Raw genomic sequence first — 14,404 nt, 5'->3', positions numbered from 1 at the left:
TTATACTTGAAATAAAAAATATTTAGTTTAAAAAGCCCCAACCCAAATTTAGCTTCTTAATTTCAGCAGATTATAGAATTGGAACAGTTTTTAAATTATAAAAGGGAGTATAATTTTATCTAAATGTGCCCCGTGCAGCACTTAGCAGAGAGGGAAATTAAGACATGTGGAATATGTCCTCTTTGGTGATGCTTTGTTATTTGGGAGAGAATATTAATTTTTATTATCAGATGATACTTGTACATAGCAAAAAAAGGTTTTTACACACACACACAACATACACACACACACACAGTCAATTTCAGCCCCATTCCTCTCATCATCATCCCACTTGCCAAGGGCACACATTGTTAACCATTTCATTTTAACGTCTTTGTTCTGGTGTTCAACTCTGTATTAAATATATATATATATGCTGGCCGGGCACAGTGGCTCACGTCTGTAATCCCAGCACTTTGAGAGGCTGAGGCAGGCAGATCATCTGAGGTCGGGAGTTCAAGGCCAGCCTGGCCAACATGGTGAAACCCTGTCTCTACTAAAAACACAAAAATTAGCTGAGTGTGGTGTAATCCCAGCTACTCGGGAGGCTGGGGCAGGAGAATCACTTGAACCTGGGAGGCGGAGGTTGCAGTGAGCTGAGATCAGGCCACTACACTTCAGTTTGGGCAACAGAGCAAGACTCCCTCTCATAAATAATAATAATAATAAATAAAATAAAAATTAAAAAAATATATGCTGACTCTTGAGTCATTAGTTTCAGACTTTAGCTACTGACTTCCTGTATTACTCAAGGTTCCCCAGATAATAGAACCAGCAGGATTTGCATGTGTGTATACATATATGTGCATTTGTGTGTGTGTGTGTGTGCACGTGTGAATTGGCTCATGCAGTTGTGAGGGCTAGCAAGAAGCAAACTTGCAGAGCAGGCTGGCAGGCTGGAGACCCAGGAAAGCATTGATGTGCAGCTGGAGTCTGCAGGCAGAGGCCCACCACATTATGGAGGGGGAATCTGCTTTATTCAAAATCTACCCATTTAACTGTTCATCTTATCTGAAAAATATCTTCACAGAGACATCTAGACTGATGTTTGACCAAATAGCTGGGTATTGTTGTCTAGCCAAGTGGACACATAAAATTAATCATCACGGCTGGGCGCGGTGGCTCACGCTTGTAATCCCAGCACTTTGGGAGGCCGAGGCGGGCGGATCACGAGGTCAGGAGATCGAGACCACGGTGAAACCTCGTCTCTACTAAAAATACAAAAAATTAGCCAGGCGTGGTGGCGGGCGCCTGTAGTCCCAGCTACTTGGAGAGGCTGAGGCAGGAGAATGGCGTGAACCTGCGAGGAGCCAAGATTGCGCCACTGCACTCCAGCCTGGGCGACAGAGAGTGCACACTTCCTAATAGGGTAGTTGTAGACTTAGCTGATACTTCCCTTCCTCTGTCTTCCCAATGCAGTGACATCACAATATTCGATGTTTATTTTATTGTAACTATAAATATTGTTCATTGCTGAGCCAAGAAGCACACCATGATTGTTCCTTACTTGTATGGTGCTTTGTTTTTCCTTTTATTATTATTATTTTTGAGACAGTCTTGCTCTGTCACTCAGGCTGGAGTGCAGTGGCGTGCTCTTGGCTCACTGCAATTTCCACCTCCCAGGCTCAAGCGATTCTCCTTTCTTAGCCTTCTGAGTAGTGGGGACTATAGGCGCCCGCCACCACGCCCAGCTAATTTTTGTATGTTTTGTAGAGATGGGGTTTCACCATGTTGGCCAGGCTGGTCTCAAATCCTCATTTTTTCATTACTCGCTCTTCTTGGAATCTATTAAGTCTTTCCTCACTCTTTTTTCCTCATGTTGTTAAAAAATTAGTATTTGCTCCCCTCTCCTCCCTTCTTGCGGGAGACCTTCCTTCCTGTTCTGGACTGGACTGCTGGCTCTCTAGGCCTGCCAGACAGCGGTCATCCTGGGAATATCCCTCACCCTCATGCTTTTCCTGGGTTGGATTCCCTGCTTCTGGACCTCCAGTCTTTATGCTTCATGGTTGATGCCCTCTGAGAAAGGATGCGTGGGAAGCAAGGGCCCTGCATTTCTGAAAATGCCCATATTCTACCTTTACACTGGATTCATAGGTTGGCTGAAATAATTTTAACTGTTTTGGAAAATGTTGCTCTATTTTCTTAAGTCTCCAATGCTGCTCTTCAGGGCAGTAATGACATTTTGTTCCTAACCTTTTACATGTGGTGTTTTATTTTTCCTCTTTAGAAACTTTTAGGATTTTTTTTTTTTTTTTTTTTTTTTTTGGAGACAGAGGGGTCTCCATCGTCCAGGCTGGAGTGCAGTGGTGCGATCTTGGTTTGCTACAACCTCCACCTCCTGAGTTCAAGCAATTCTCCTACTCAGCCTCCTGAGTAGCTGGGATTACAGGCGTGCACCCCCATGCCTGGCTAATTTTTGTATTTTTAGAAGAGATGGGGTTTCACCATGTTGGTCAGGCTGGTCTCAAACTCCTGACCTCGTGATCCACCTGCCTCAGCCTCCCAAAGTGTTGAGATTACAGGCGTGAGCCACCGCATCCAGCCGGATAATTTCTTTACTTATGGAGTTGACATTTCATAATGATATATCCTAGTGTGGGTTTATTTTCATTTATTATGCTGGGTACTCATTAAACCATTTCCAACTGGAAAATCACATATTTAAGTTCTGGAATTTTTTCTTGTATAGTTTTGTGTTTTCTCTATTCTTTTTAGATATCCAGTTAATTTGACATTGGATTTCCTGGATTGGTTCTCTAATTTTATCCATTTTTTGTTGTTGTTTTACTTTCTAGATTTCTTCATTTTCAGACTTTCCATTGAATTTTAAATTATGGTTGCCTACTTTTAATTTTCAAGAGTTTAATCATGTCTTCTGACTCGTTAATCTTTTAGAGCATCTAATCCCATTTCATGATGCAATATTATTTCAGCTGAGGATTTTAATTATAGTTTTAAAATCTCTTATGAGATTTTCTTCTGTGCCATGCAGTTGTTTCACCAGAATCCCTCTTTTTTCTTTTTGATTTGGTCTATTTCATATTGGTGGCTTCCCTCCGAAGTCTGGAGATGGGTGGCTATTTGTTCACATACGGGTGATGTGCAAAAATCTGACGAGCAACTCAATGCGCATGGGTGGGGCTTTTTGGCTGGTGGATTTCATGGGAAGAGGATTGGGGGCAAGCCAGCTTTTTCTTTGGAGGCCTCTCCAAATGACAGTAACTACAGGCCTTTCCTCTGTGGCCAGTTTTTCAGAGGAGGTTCCTCCAGTCTCATTCCTGTGGGAGAGGGTTGTGGCTAAGCCTGGCTGGGTCCCTCACTCTGTCCATCAACTTTAACTTCATCCTTATCTTCAGTCTGTTGCCTGACTTTCATGCTTCGTTGTGTCTAGAGTCCTCAAGTTCAGGACCTCTTTGGTTCAACTTCTCCAGAGAATTATTCACCTCCTGAGAGCATTGAAGAGAGCACAGGCAGTGACCTGGATCCACTGGGAGGGGTGGGTACCTGGGTGGTCTAACTCTTCCGATCAGACTTGCCATCAACTTCTCTGTTTTCTTCCCTGTTGGGAAAGGCAATCATGTGCAGCTTCCTGCCCTTGCACAACCACGTGAGAATGGGCCTGGAACACTTCCTTACTGAGAGATAAGAGCGCTACAGCCTGTGCGGGGCTTATCTCCATGAGCGGGAATATCTTGTCCTACTGCAGACTCAATGTGTACTCCTTTGTTCTGCTTAAGCTCATGTGTCAATGGCCCTCATACACACCCAGCTTTCTGCCTTTCAGACCCCATGGCGGAGGGGGAGGGTCCTTCCACTGCAGCACAAAGTGGGGCACTTGCAGTCACATTGCCTGTGTTCACTGTGGAGCGGATCTATTGCCCTTGTAGGGCTGATGCATTGCAAGGGGCTGAACCTCCTGCACTGTCTCCTCTTAGTGTAACTAAACACTGTGCCACCTGAGCCTGGTGTGTGTGTTGTCTGTCCTCAGTGACCTTGAGTCATGCACTGGTCTCTTCCCTGGGAGGCGCGTATCTGCCTTTTGACCTTGGCTGCACAGCCTGGACACCCAGCGAATGGTGAAACAATCTCCGTGTTTTGCACCTTTTACTGTGGCAGCCAGTGCTTCCAATTCCTGAGCTTTGCTGGGATTTTGTAGGGCAATAGCTGTTTCTCCTCAGTAGAGTCATGCATGCTTAACCACTGGGATATGTTCTGAGAAATGCATCGTTAGGTGACTTCATTTTTGTGTGAACATCATAGAATGCACTTACACAAACCTAAATGGTATAGCTTGCTACACACCTACGCTATACGGTGTAGTCTGTTGCTCCTAGACTACAAAGCTGTACAGCATGTTACTGTACTGAACATTGTAGGCAGCTGTAACACAAATGGTAAGAATTTGTGGTATCTAAACAAACTTAAATATAGAAAACAGTAAAATCACAGTATAAAAGGTAGAAAATGTAATGTGTATATAGGGCACTTACCATGAATGGAGCTTGCAGGACTGGAGGCTGCTGTGGGTGAGTGGGGAGTGAACGTGAATGGCTAGGACATTACTTTATACTTTTATACAACTGGCAGCACAGTAGGTTCATTTATACCAGCCAGCGTCACCATAATCTCGCGAGTAATGTGTCACACTACAATGTTACAATGGCTATGACCTCCTTAGGTGATAGAACACTTTCAGCTCCATTATATAGAATCTTCCGGGACCACGCTGTACATACGGCCTGTTGTTGACCGTTATGTGGGGTGTGACTGGCTTCCCTTCTGTAGACACTCACCACTGTACTTCTCCGAGTGTAGGTCTCATTGTTCTTGGCTCTGCTGTGTCAACTGCCATCCTCTTGACCGCCACTTTCATATATTTTGATTCAAGGTTACAGATATTTGGTCTTTTTTCCAAGATTCTATTTGTTATTACTATTGTACTACTGTGTCCTCAGCACCAACCAGAGTATCTAGCACATAGTAGGCACTCAAATAGCTGGTTTCTTTTTTCTGAGACAGGTTTCACTCTGTTGCCCAGGCTGGAGTACAGTGGCATGAACATGGCTCACTGCAGCCTTGACCTCCTGGGTTCAAGGGATTCTCTCACCTCAGCCTCCCAAGTAGTTGGGACCACAGGTGTGTGCCACTGTGCCCCGCTAATTTAAAAAAAAATGTTTTTTGGAGAGACGGGGCCTCACCATGTTGCCCAGGCTGGTCTCGAACTTCTGGGCTCAAGGAATCTTCCTGTCTTGGCCTCCCAAAGTGCTGGGATTACAGGTGTGAGCCACCATGCCCAGTCTCAACTGTTTTATGAGAGGAAGAATTTCTTAGGACCTACTGCAATTTGGGGCCAGTCTTTTTCTGAGAATTTCCACAGTGTTCATGGTTGTGGTAGGGGTTAAAGATATAGCAGGGATGGCCATTTGGGGGAAACTAGAGGAATTCAGGTAAGATGATGGTGGTTACCACTTCTAATTTGTTGGACCAGAGACAATTCATTATCTTGAGTGCTATACATTTCCATCCTTGGATTTTTATTCTTCTATCACTTCAGCTCCATTCTCCTCTGAGCTCGTATTTCCAGAAATAAGTTACAGCCTCCACACCTGGGCATCAGCTGGTTGCACTTCTTTGTGGTCCACTCGAGTGTGTTTTCCATGTGTTATTTTGCAAGGGTTATCAAAATTTAGGTCATTTGGGAGAAATGGCATTTGCCATGAATTAGAAGGAAGAAGCTCATAAAACAGTTATAATTTATCAGAGAACTCTTCCCTGACTCACTCCTACCCTTGTTGGATCCTTTTATTAAGATATTCTCAAATCTTATGTATGCTTCCTGTGCAGCACTTGTTAGAACTTGTCACACAGGTTTTTAAAATATCTTTTGGTGGCTTTCATTAGACATTAAGTTTCTTGAGGCCAAGGACCATGTCTGTCTTTTTTGCTATGTTCCCAGTACTCAGCACAGTACTGAGAACACGAAGGTGGTGCTCAGTGGCTATCTGCTGAATCAATGAGTATGGAAGCAAAGCCCAGGCTGCTCAAATGTATGTGCTGATGGCATTTATGTGCAGGTAAATAGCTCTTATCCACAGCTTACCTTATTCTACTGTCCAAGCATCAGCACCCTGTGACTAAATAAGAAATCAGAAATAAGTGAATTTTATGGGGACTAATTTTCTGAAGTTGGCTCAGGAGGGAAAAAATGGAGACCTGACATGAAATTAATTTATAAATCAGTTTATTTACAGATTTTATCTTTTCTTAAAGTACATTTCAGTTAACAAATCTATTTACACAGGTATACATGGGAATTCATCCCAGTTATTTTACAGATCGTACTTACAAACCACACCCTTAAGTGTTCAGTGCGAAATTGCACTGGATGTGACTATTGGCTGAAAATGGCCTGATGACCAGGCTATTTACACGCACACAGTAAACGGGTTTATTTTTTCATGTCTGCACAGTACAGTACACACAAGGAGGCTGAACCTCCTAGAGAATGCTTTGCAATGTGTTTGCCAAGAAGGCTTTGCAAAGTCCAGAAGGAAAAGCTATTAAACATAGGTTAATTAAAATGACAGTACCTCCTTTACATCAGTTTACATTTTTTCTTCACATTTTTATAACACTAAGATATTTTATTGAATTGCTGCACAACCAGTTGATGATTTGTAAACATGTAAATTCCTACAATTTGCATTAAATGTCATTGTAGTTTCTATAATTTGCTCTTTGAATTAATGTTTTATTCACTAGTATTCTTAAGGTAGTAAAAGGAAGATGTAAGTTTGTATTTCTTGCAGAAAAGTTATGAGTCTCTAATGCTGTGCTACAGAAATTCTCTTGCGAGTACACACTTTATTCAAGTATTGCAAAAAGCTAAGGCCACTTTTTTTTCAAGACAAGAAAGTGAACAAAATTGTTTTTATCAATAGGCCACAACACTCTTATGAGCAATGAAATCTCTTTTGAAAGATAATTTCTCAGAGACCTGTAGTCACAGAAGGAATTTTCTTTTCTTTTAGGTAAAAGAAAAACAAATTACCTTCCTTATTAACTACGTTTGAGCTCTCCCCACTTTTCCCTACGGTAAAAATTCCTGTGTAGACCTGAAGAGGGAATCTATACCCTGTACTTGTTTAACCCAGAGTTAACTACCCTGGATAGCACAAATTGTTTTGGACTCAGAAGTAAATCTGAAGCCTGTATGTTGGTTTACTGCTAAATTCTGATAGTGCTATTCTAAAAGATATTACTGCTGATACAAAGATATTTTTCTTAGAGGAATTATCAAGGAAGAGTGAAAAAGGACGAGGGTGTAGGGAGAAGGAACAAAGATTAGAAAGAGGGAATATTTAGGTTCTTGATTAAGAGGCAGAGCTGATTTAAAAGATACCAATATGGAACGAGTGGCTGGGTATCCACATCTATCTTTCTTAATCCTAAGAATAAAGCCATTTCAATTAGATCCAAATAGTTAATAAGAAATCTGCTAATTATGGATTCTTTTTTTTTTTTTTTTTTGCTACCAAACTACAGATAACCATTTCTAGCAAAGAATAAGACTGATCCATTTCTGCCTCTCATGTGGAGCCTAGGATTTTTCAGAGAGTAAAGACAGTTGGAGTCTGTCAGGACAGCTACTGCCACATTCTTGGCAGCATTTCTTACCAGATTGCTGATTCCATGACTTGTATTATTATTATTATTATTTTTTCTTTTTCTGGAGTCATAATGTCATAAAGAGTAAAGATAAACTTTCTTATTAAAAACTGGTTTTAGGTCCAAATAATGAAGATGTAGAAAAACAACCTACAGCCCCATTATAACATTTTGAAATTCATTTATAAAAAATTTACAGCAGCTGTAAAGTTTCAGTATCATAAGGACAACGTGATCCTACAAACAGCCAAAGGATGTAGACAAGATGTTTTTCTGTCTTCCAAATAACACAAACTGAAAAGAAAAGCCTTTGCTTTTCCTTGGCCACATAAAAATAGTATTTCCACACTACTGGTTAATAACCCCAAGAAATCTTTGCTTCTCTTAGTCAATTTGCTCATTATGGCTACAAGACTACAGCCTAACATCACAAGCCCAGAAGAAATGCTGGTAAGACATCAATCTGAGCATTTCCCGAGACCCAATCACAACATTTCAGTGCTTTCCTTATTTGTCAAGAGCTATCATACCAGTCATTGTGCAAAATGCAAATATTCCAATGATTATTTCAGTACATTTCTTATAACGACAAGATGAAACCCAAGAGGAATGGGAGTGTGCATAGTGAAATATTTAAGATGCAAAGGCAAGTTTGGAGGGAAGATGCAGAAATAAACAAACGTGCACACTTAAAGATTATACCATCTTTGGGGTTTTTCTAATATACTTTGAAGCTATAACATTCCAGGATATTTGTAAATATGAATCCAGTAGATGTCTTATATCATGCTTCTACCCAGGACCTTCAATATTAAGGCATTTACATTCACGCCTAAGAGTATCCACATTCTTCTAGATTACTTGAAGAGGGACAGGACTGATGAAAAGAAACCAGTCAAGAAGGCAGGGTACTGAGGTCCCAGGAGAGCATCTCTTATGCTCTAATGTAGCAGCTGGAGTCTATAGATTTTTTTTCAGATGCAGGTAATAGTTGTGAGAAGCAATGCTGCAAGAGAGGCAGAGTTAAATTGTACAGCGTCTTTAAATCATTTTATCCCACTCCTGCTACTGCAGGTGATCTGGAAAAGCCCATCTTCGTTTCACTGAATTAAAATGACTTCTTCAATATGTGTACTGGTTTGTTAAAACCATAGGTTCCTGTGCAAAGACTGAACCATAGAAGCTTCATGATGGAGGTTTAACTATTACAAGATGAATCTTTCATTTCTGAATAGGGACACACATTTTCAACTTAATAATTTATCTTAAAATAAATTAAAAAATGTTCCATAGCGCAAAACAAGCACACAAACAACAGACAATATCTTTTTGTCTTTGGTGCACACACTCATTTCCTAAATCATTCAAGTAACAGCATCTCTGACTTCTTGGGGAAAGATGGGAGTTGAAGGTTTGAAGGCCAAAATGAATTATTTCCACTTTGCCATGCCTGGATGCCTGAGATGGTCCTGAGTATCTGTGATTCTGGGAGCAGCTGGTAGAGATTCAGAACGAGTAAGAAAGTGCAGGAGTAAACCAAGGGGTAGAAGAACCAGCCCTGCATTGGTCCTTTGAGCCCAGTCTTCAGTAGGGGCATTTCTTTGTTTTCATGCCCACACAGAGAACACTAAACATAATGCAGAGGTTTAAAATTCTTTAGATGGTGCTCAGAAAGCAAGGCTACCACTTATTCCTGTTAGCCTGACAGTCCACTTGGTGCTGCTCAACTACAATAATGGAAGAAAATGGTCTTCAAAAAGAAATGAAATAAAATCCAGAATGTGAAGTTGGCAGACATTATTGAGCTTGCCTATTTTAGAAGTGGTTAAGGGTTTAATACTGTTTAGGGACTACAATGTCCATTTATGACTTCCATGGTATAGACCAGAATTACATTTCAAAAGTGATGTGATGCATTTATCTATACCTCTCTCACTTGACTTCAGACTCAAAGAAGTGATATCTTAGTCTAAACTCAGAGGTAAGTGTGGTGTTTTTGGCCCTCTGAGACCTAGTGGGGGTGCTAGCGAGAGGTGTAGGATTACACTGTGCAACCCTGCCCACTGAAAATAACCAATTAATCCAGTGGATAGTCTCGAAAGGCAAAGGCTGTAATACCAGGTATACCACATTGTCCTATGAACTCCATACTGGTAGTCTTTAAGAATAAGTACAAGGTCCGGAAGCACTCTTGCTACGATGGCGATGGGTGTACATCAGGAGGCAGAAAGGCCCAGGACTCACATTAGCACTCAGTGTTCGATTTATTTGCAAGATGTCACACAAGTAGCATTCTCCCCTGCTTTTCACTGATCTGATTCAGAACATCAATAGTATCTTTGATCAGGGTCTCAAAGATCCCGTCGGCTAGCTGCATTTTCACACACAACTCATCCTCATCATAGTTCACCCACTGTGCCTCCTCCTCATGGAGCTCCTGAACCTAGGATTTAGAAGACAACAAGGTTAGAAAATTCCTGTCACACAAAAGCTAGAAAATATAATTGCTGATTTTATAGTCCTATCCATAGGAATACAGCCCAAGGAAATAAGTCAGAGAAAAAAGATAATTCGTATGATATCAATACCCCTTTTAAAATTGCAAAAGGTTTAAAAAATCTCAATTTGCCAAATATCAAAATGACTTCAAAAATACATTTGACAATATTCGAGTATTTCATAGATATTAAAGATTACCAGTATGTTGTCAATGTCAACGTACGGGAATATGTATTCCATAAGGAACTGCATAACATAAGGGAATAAGGAATTTAATGGGAGGAGAACACAAGATATTAGACAGAAATGTTCCTCTTACAATGAAGTTATGTCCAATAAATTCGCAGTAAATTGACAATATCATTAAGTCAAAAATGCAGTGAATATACCTAACTTACTGAACATATAGCTTAGCCTAGTCCATCTGAAACATGCTCAGAACATGTACATTGGTCTACAGTCAGGCAGAATCATCTGCATCACAGTCCACAGGAGAGTATCGGTGTTCACCCTCATGATGGTGTGGCTGACTGCGAGCTGTGGCTCGCTGCTGCTGCCCCCATACCACTTATTACTAGCCCAGGAAAAGATCAAAATTCAAAAATCGAAGTACTGTTTCTACTGAATGTGTGTTGCTTTCATACGATCGTGATGCTGAAAAACAGTAAGTCGAACCTTAATTAAGTAGGGGACATCTGTATATGGATTTAGAATTATAAAATGCATATACGGAAAGACAATACTGAATGTGACTCTGGGGTATTATAATAAATGAATAATGCTTGTTATAAATAAATTTATCCTTAGGGTATTTTTCAAATGTAATATTGCTGAAGTTTATTTTTTGAGTCACTGTTATATTAATACAATACTTGCTATTTTTGCATTTTAGGATTCTTATTAGGTAAATAAAAACTAATCAAGTAGAAATAACCTCCCCAGATTTATTGCTTGTTTATAATACATGGAAGAAAACCTACTTTATTCTAAAAGAAACATATTAGATTGGCTGGGTACAGTGGCTCACGCCTGTAATCCTAGCACTTTAGGAGGCCTAGGCAGGTGGATCACCTGAGGTCAGAAGTTGGAGATCAGCCTGGCCAACATGGCGAAACCCTGTCTCTACTAAAAATACAAAAATCTGCCAGGCATGGTGGCACGTGCCTGTAGTCCCTGCTACTAGGGAGGCTGAGGCAGGAGAATTGCTTGAACCCAGGGGGCAGAGGTTGCAGTGGGCCAAGTTGTGCCACTTCACTGTAGCCTGGGCGACAGAGTGAAACTCCGTCTAAAAAAAAAAAACAACAAAAAAAAACACATTAGATTTGCTATACAAAATGACAATGTGAATGGGATGGAGGCCAGATAAGGAAGTGAACCCTGATCTCAAGTCACAAATTCAGCAAAGTTCACTGCAGTGACAGGGGTCTCTAACTAGAAGTCTTACTTGGCAAAAAAGCCAAGTGACAACATGCTCCTTGGCTTGCCCTGATCATAGTTTCATCTTTAAAAAAGCAGAGAAAGTGGGCCGGGCGCAGTGGCTCAAGCCTGTAATCCTAGCACTTTGGGAGGTGGAGGCGGTCGGATCACGAGGTCAGGAGTTCAAGACCAGTCTGACCAACATGGTGAAACCCCGTCTCTACTAAAAATACAAAAATTAGCCGGGTGTGGTTGTGTGCACCTGTAATCGCAGCTACTCAGAGGCTGAGGCAGGAGAATCGCTTGAACCTGGGAGGCAGAGGTTGCAGTGAGCCAAGATTGCGCCACTGCACTCCAGCCTAGGCAACAGAGTGACTGCATCTCAAAAAAAAAAAGAGAAAGTGAAGAGGGGAACTTGTACTCTGGTTTGCCTTATGAGGAAACGAGAAGACTCTAGCAAAAAAGAGACTACATTCATCCTGAAGCTTGAGAGAGTAACAGAGGGGAAGAACAGTATTGTCCAACATATATCCTTGGCTGGAGTTGACAAATATGTAACAGGGTGGCTGCCACATTCTTTCTCTTTTAGAAAGGTTGTTTGGAGGATATGCAAACATTTATTCCTCTGTTCCCTAATGTACCACCAAAAAGGGTTCTATGGCCATATAAAGTTTTGGAGAACTCCCTCTGGGAGAGTTACATTGTACTTAAGCCTATGAGACAGAAGCCCACCAGTAAAGAAACTTGTTTAACTCAGCGTTTCCTATATTTATTTGACCACAGAATCATGGGTATCTACGAAATACCTGTCAACCTGCCATGGAATTGGTGTTCCTCTCTTATGAAGGATGCTATAATGAACAGCCTAATATAAGACTTCTTGAACTTGTGCTGAGGGATGGTCTAGGTGTGTGCACAAAAAATTTCACATCCCCAATGAATTTGTTATTCAAAGTTGCGCAGCTTTCCTTTCTATAACAGTTCTTTTAGTCCCCCCTGCCCGCCACCCCACTTTTTTTTTGAGACAGGGTCTCACTCTGTCACCCACGCTGGAGTGCAGTGGCGCGATCTCAGCTCACTGTAACCTCCACCTCCCGGGCTCAAGCTATCTAGCCTGCCTTGGCCTTCCAAAGTGCTGGGATTACAGGCATGAGCCATGCTGCCCAGCCTCTCTTGGCCTGTAATATTAAATCTGTTCTTTGAGCAATTTCCTCCACAATAACAAAATTTAGGAAACACTAAGGAAATCTTTTGTGCACTTGAAGTAGAAATATATGCTCATGACATTTTTTATTCTCTCTCTTGTTGTAACCTCAATGCAGCCCCCACTGAAATGTAAGATTTCAGTGTTGGCAAAAACTTTGTTCCCACTTAAGAACAGGAACTATTTCTCTGTCAGTCAGTAAAGAACATGAACTTTTCCATTTCTCTTTGGCCTTTAGAAAGCTCAGAGCCCAATTTGGATCTTCAACTATAACAACTGGGGGATCTCATAGCCTGCAAATTTGCCTTCATTTTTTTTCCTTCTGATCTTCAGAGTCTATTATATTCTATGATTCATTTCCCCGATCCTGCTCCTGAAGATATATGTATGTATATGTAAAAATTAATACACTTAAAATATAAACAGCTTAATTAATTACATCTAAAAGACTAACAGGTTTTTTTTGGGGGGGGAGCGGAGGAGGGGACAGGATATTAGGCTGGTGGAACAGAGAAATGTAGTAAATAGAATGTGGCCCAATTTCAGCAAGCAGATGCCAGGGTCTTTCACTGTATCCTTGTGAACAAGTTGGGAAAAAAGAGACAGGTTAGGTGGATTTACACTTGTTTGAGACGGAGTCTCGCTCTGTCACCCAGGCTGGAGTGCAGTGGCGCAATCTCGGCTCACTGCAACCTCCTTCTCCCGGGTTCAAGTGATCCTCCTGCCTCAATCTCCCGAGTAGCTGAGATTACAGGCATGCGCCACTATGCCTGGCTAATTTTTGTATTTTCAGAGAGATGGGGTTTCGCCATGTTGGCCAGGCTGGTCTCAAACTCCTGACCTCAGGTGATCCATCTGCCCCGGCCTCCCAAAGTGCTAGGATTAGGTGAGCCACCGTGCCTGGCTAATTTACACTTTTTTGATTAAAGGACAGCTCTCAACCTGGAAGGAAGTTTCTGCCTCGAAGACTCAGGGAGTTTATCCTCTGTGCTCCCATTCTATCTTCTTCATATTCCATTAGAGCAATTATCATGCTAAATTATATACTGTGTATCTGTTTTCCCACTAGACCGTGAGCTCTTAAAGGGCCATTTCTTTTTATTTATGATTCCCTCATGACTAGGACAGTGCCAATAGAAGGTGCTATATAAATATATGGCGTATAGAATAGATAAGTTTTGTGAATGCTGAAAGGCTGTCTTTAGCTCTACTTCATTGTTTTTAGCAATGACCTAGATGAAGGCAGGGACATCAATTTTAGAAATGACATGAAGCTGGGAAATATAATAATTATGTTCAAAAAAAGAATCAAGAAATGTGGTGGTAGCCTGGAACAATGGGCCACATTTAACAAGATGAAGGAATAAATAAGGTTCTGTAATAGGGTCCAAAAAAAATCACTACAAAAGCACAGGTTGAGCACAGGTTGGTCTTAGGGTTTTCCTCAGCTCCTGTAAGTACTATAAGTATGATACAGGTTAAAAAAAAAAAAAAATGTGATCATAAACTGCACTAATCAAAATATACTATCTAGAAAAAAATAGGTTGAATGACTACTAATTAAATTATACACGAGGC

At 41.1% G+C, this 14,404-nt stretch overlaps 1 protein-coding gene across 8 annotated transcripts in view; it reads right to left on the bottom strand.

The window, feature by feature from the left end:
• Positions 1–7,548: 7,548 nt before the first annotated feature.
• The window catches only part of CEP350 (centrosomal protein 350), a 171,538-nt gene continuing 164,682 nt past the window's right edge, over positions 7,549–14,404 (bottom strand). For 7 of the 8 annotated variants that reach the window (XM_055255030.2, XM_055255036.2, XM_055255035.2 and 4 more), the window contains one exon: positions 7,549–10,150. In XM_055255030.2, coding sequence (XP_055111005.1) covers positions 9,986–10,150 — 165 coding nt within the window. In that variant the 3' untranslated portion in view covers positions 7,549–9,985. The remainder of the gene's footprint in view (positions 10,151–14,404) is intronic. The other variant, XM_055255031.2, reaches the window with a different exon arrangement.

This window comes from Symphalangus syndactylus, chromosome 12 (assembly GCF_028878055.3).
Source record: "Symphalangus syndactylus isolate Jambi chromosome 12, NHGRI_mSymSyn1-v2.1_pri, whole genome shotgun sequence".
NCBI classification, from domain to species: domain Eukaryota; kingdom Metazoa; phylum Chordata; class Mammalia; order Primates; family Hylobatidae; genus Symphalangus; species Symphalangus syndactylus.
The sequence above is the reverse complement of the archived record's forward strand: the minus strand, read 5'-3'. Positions and strand labels throughout refer to the sequence as shown.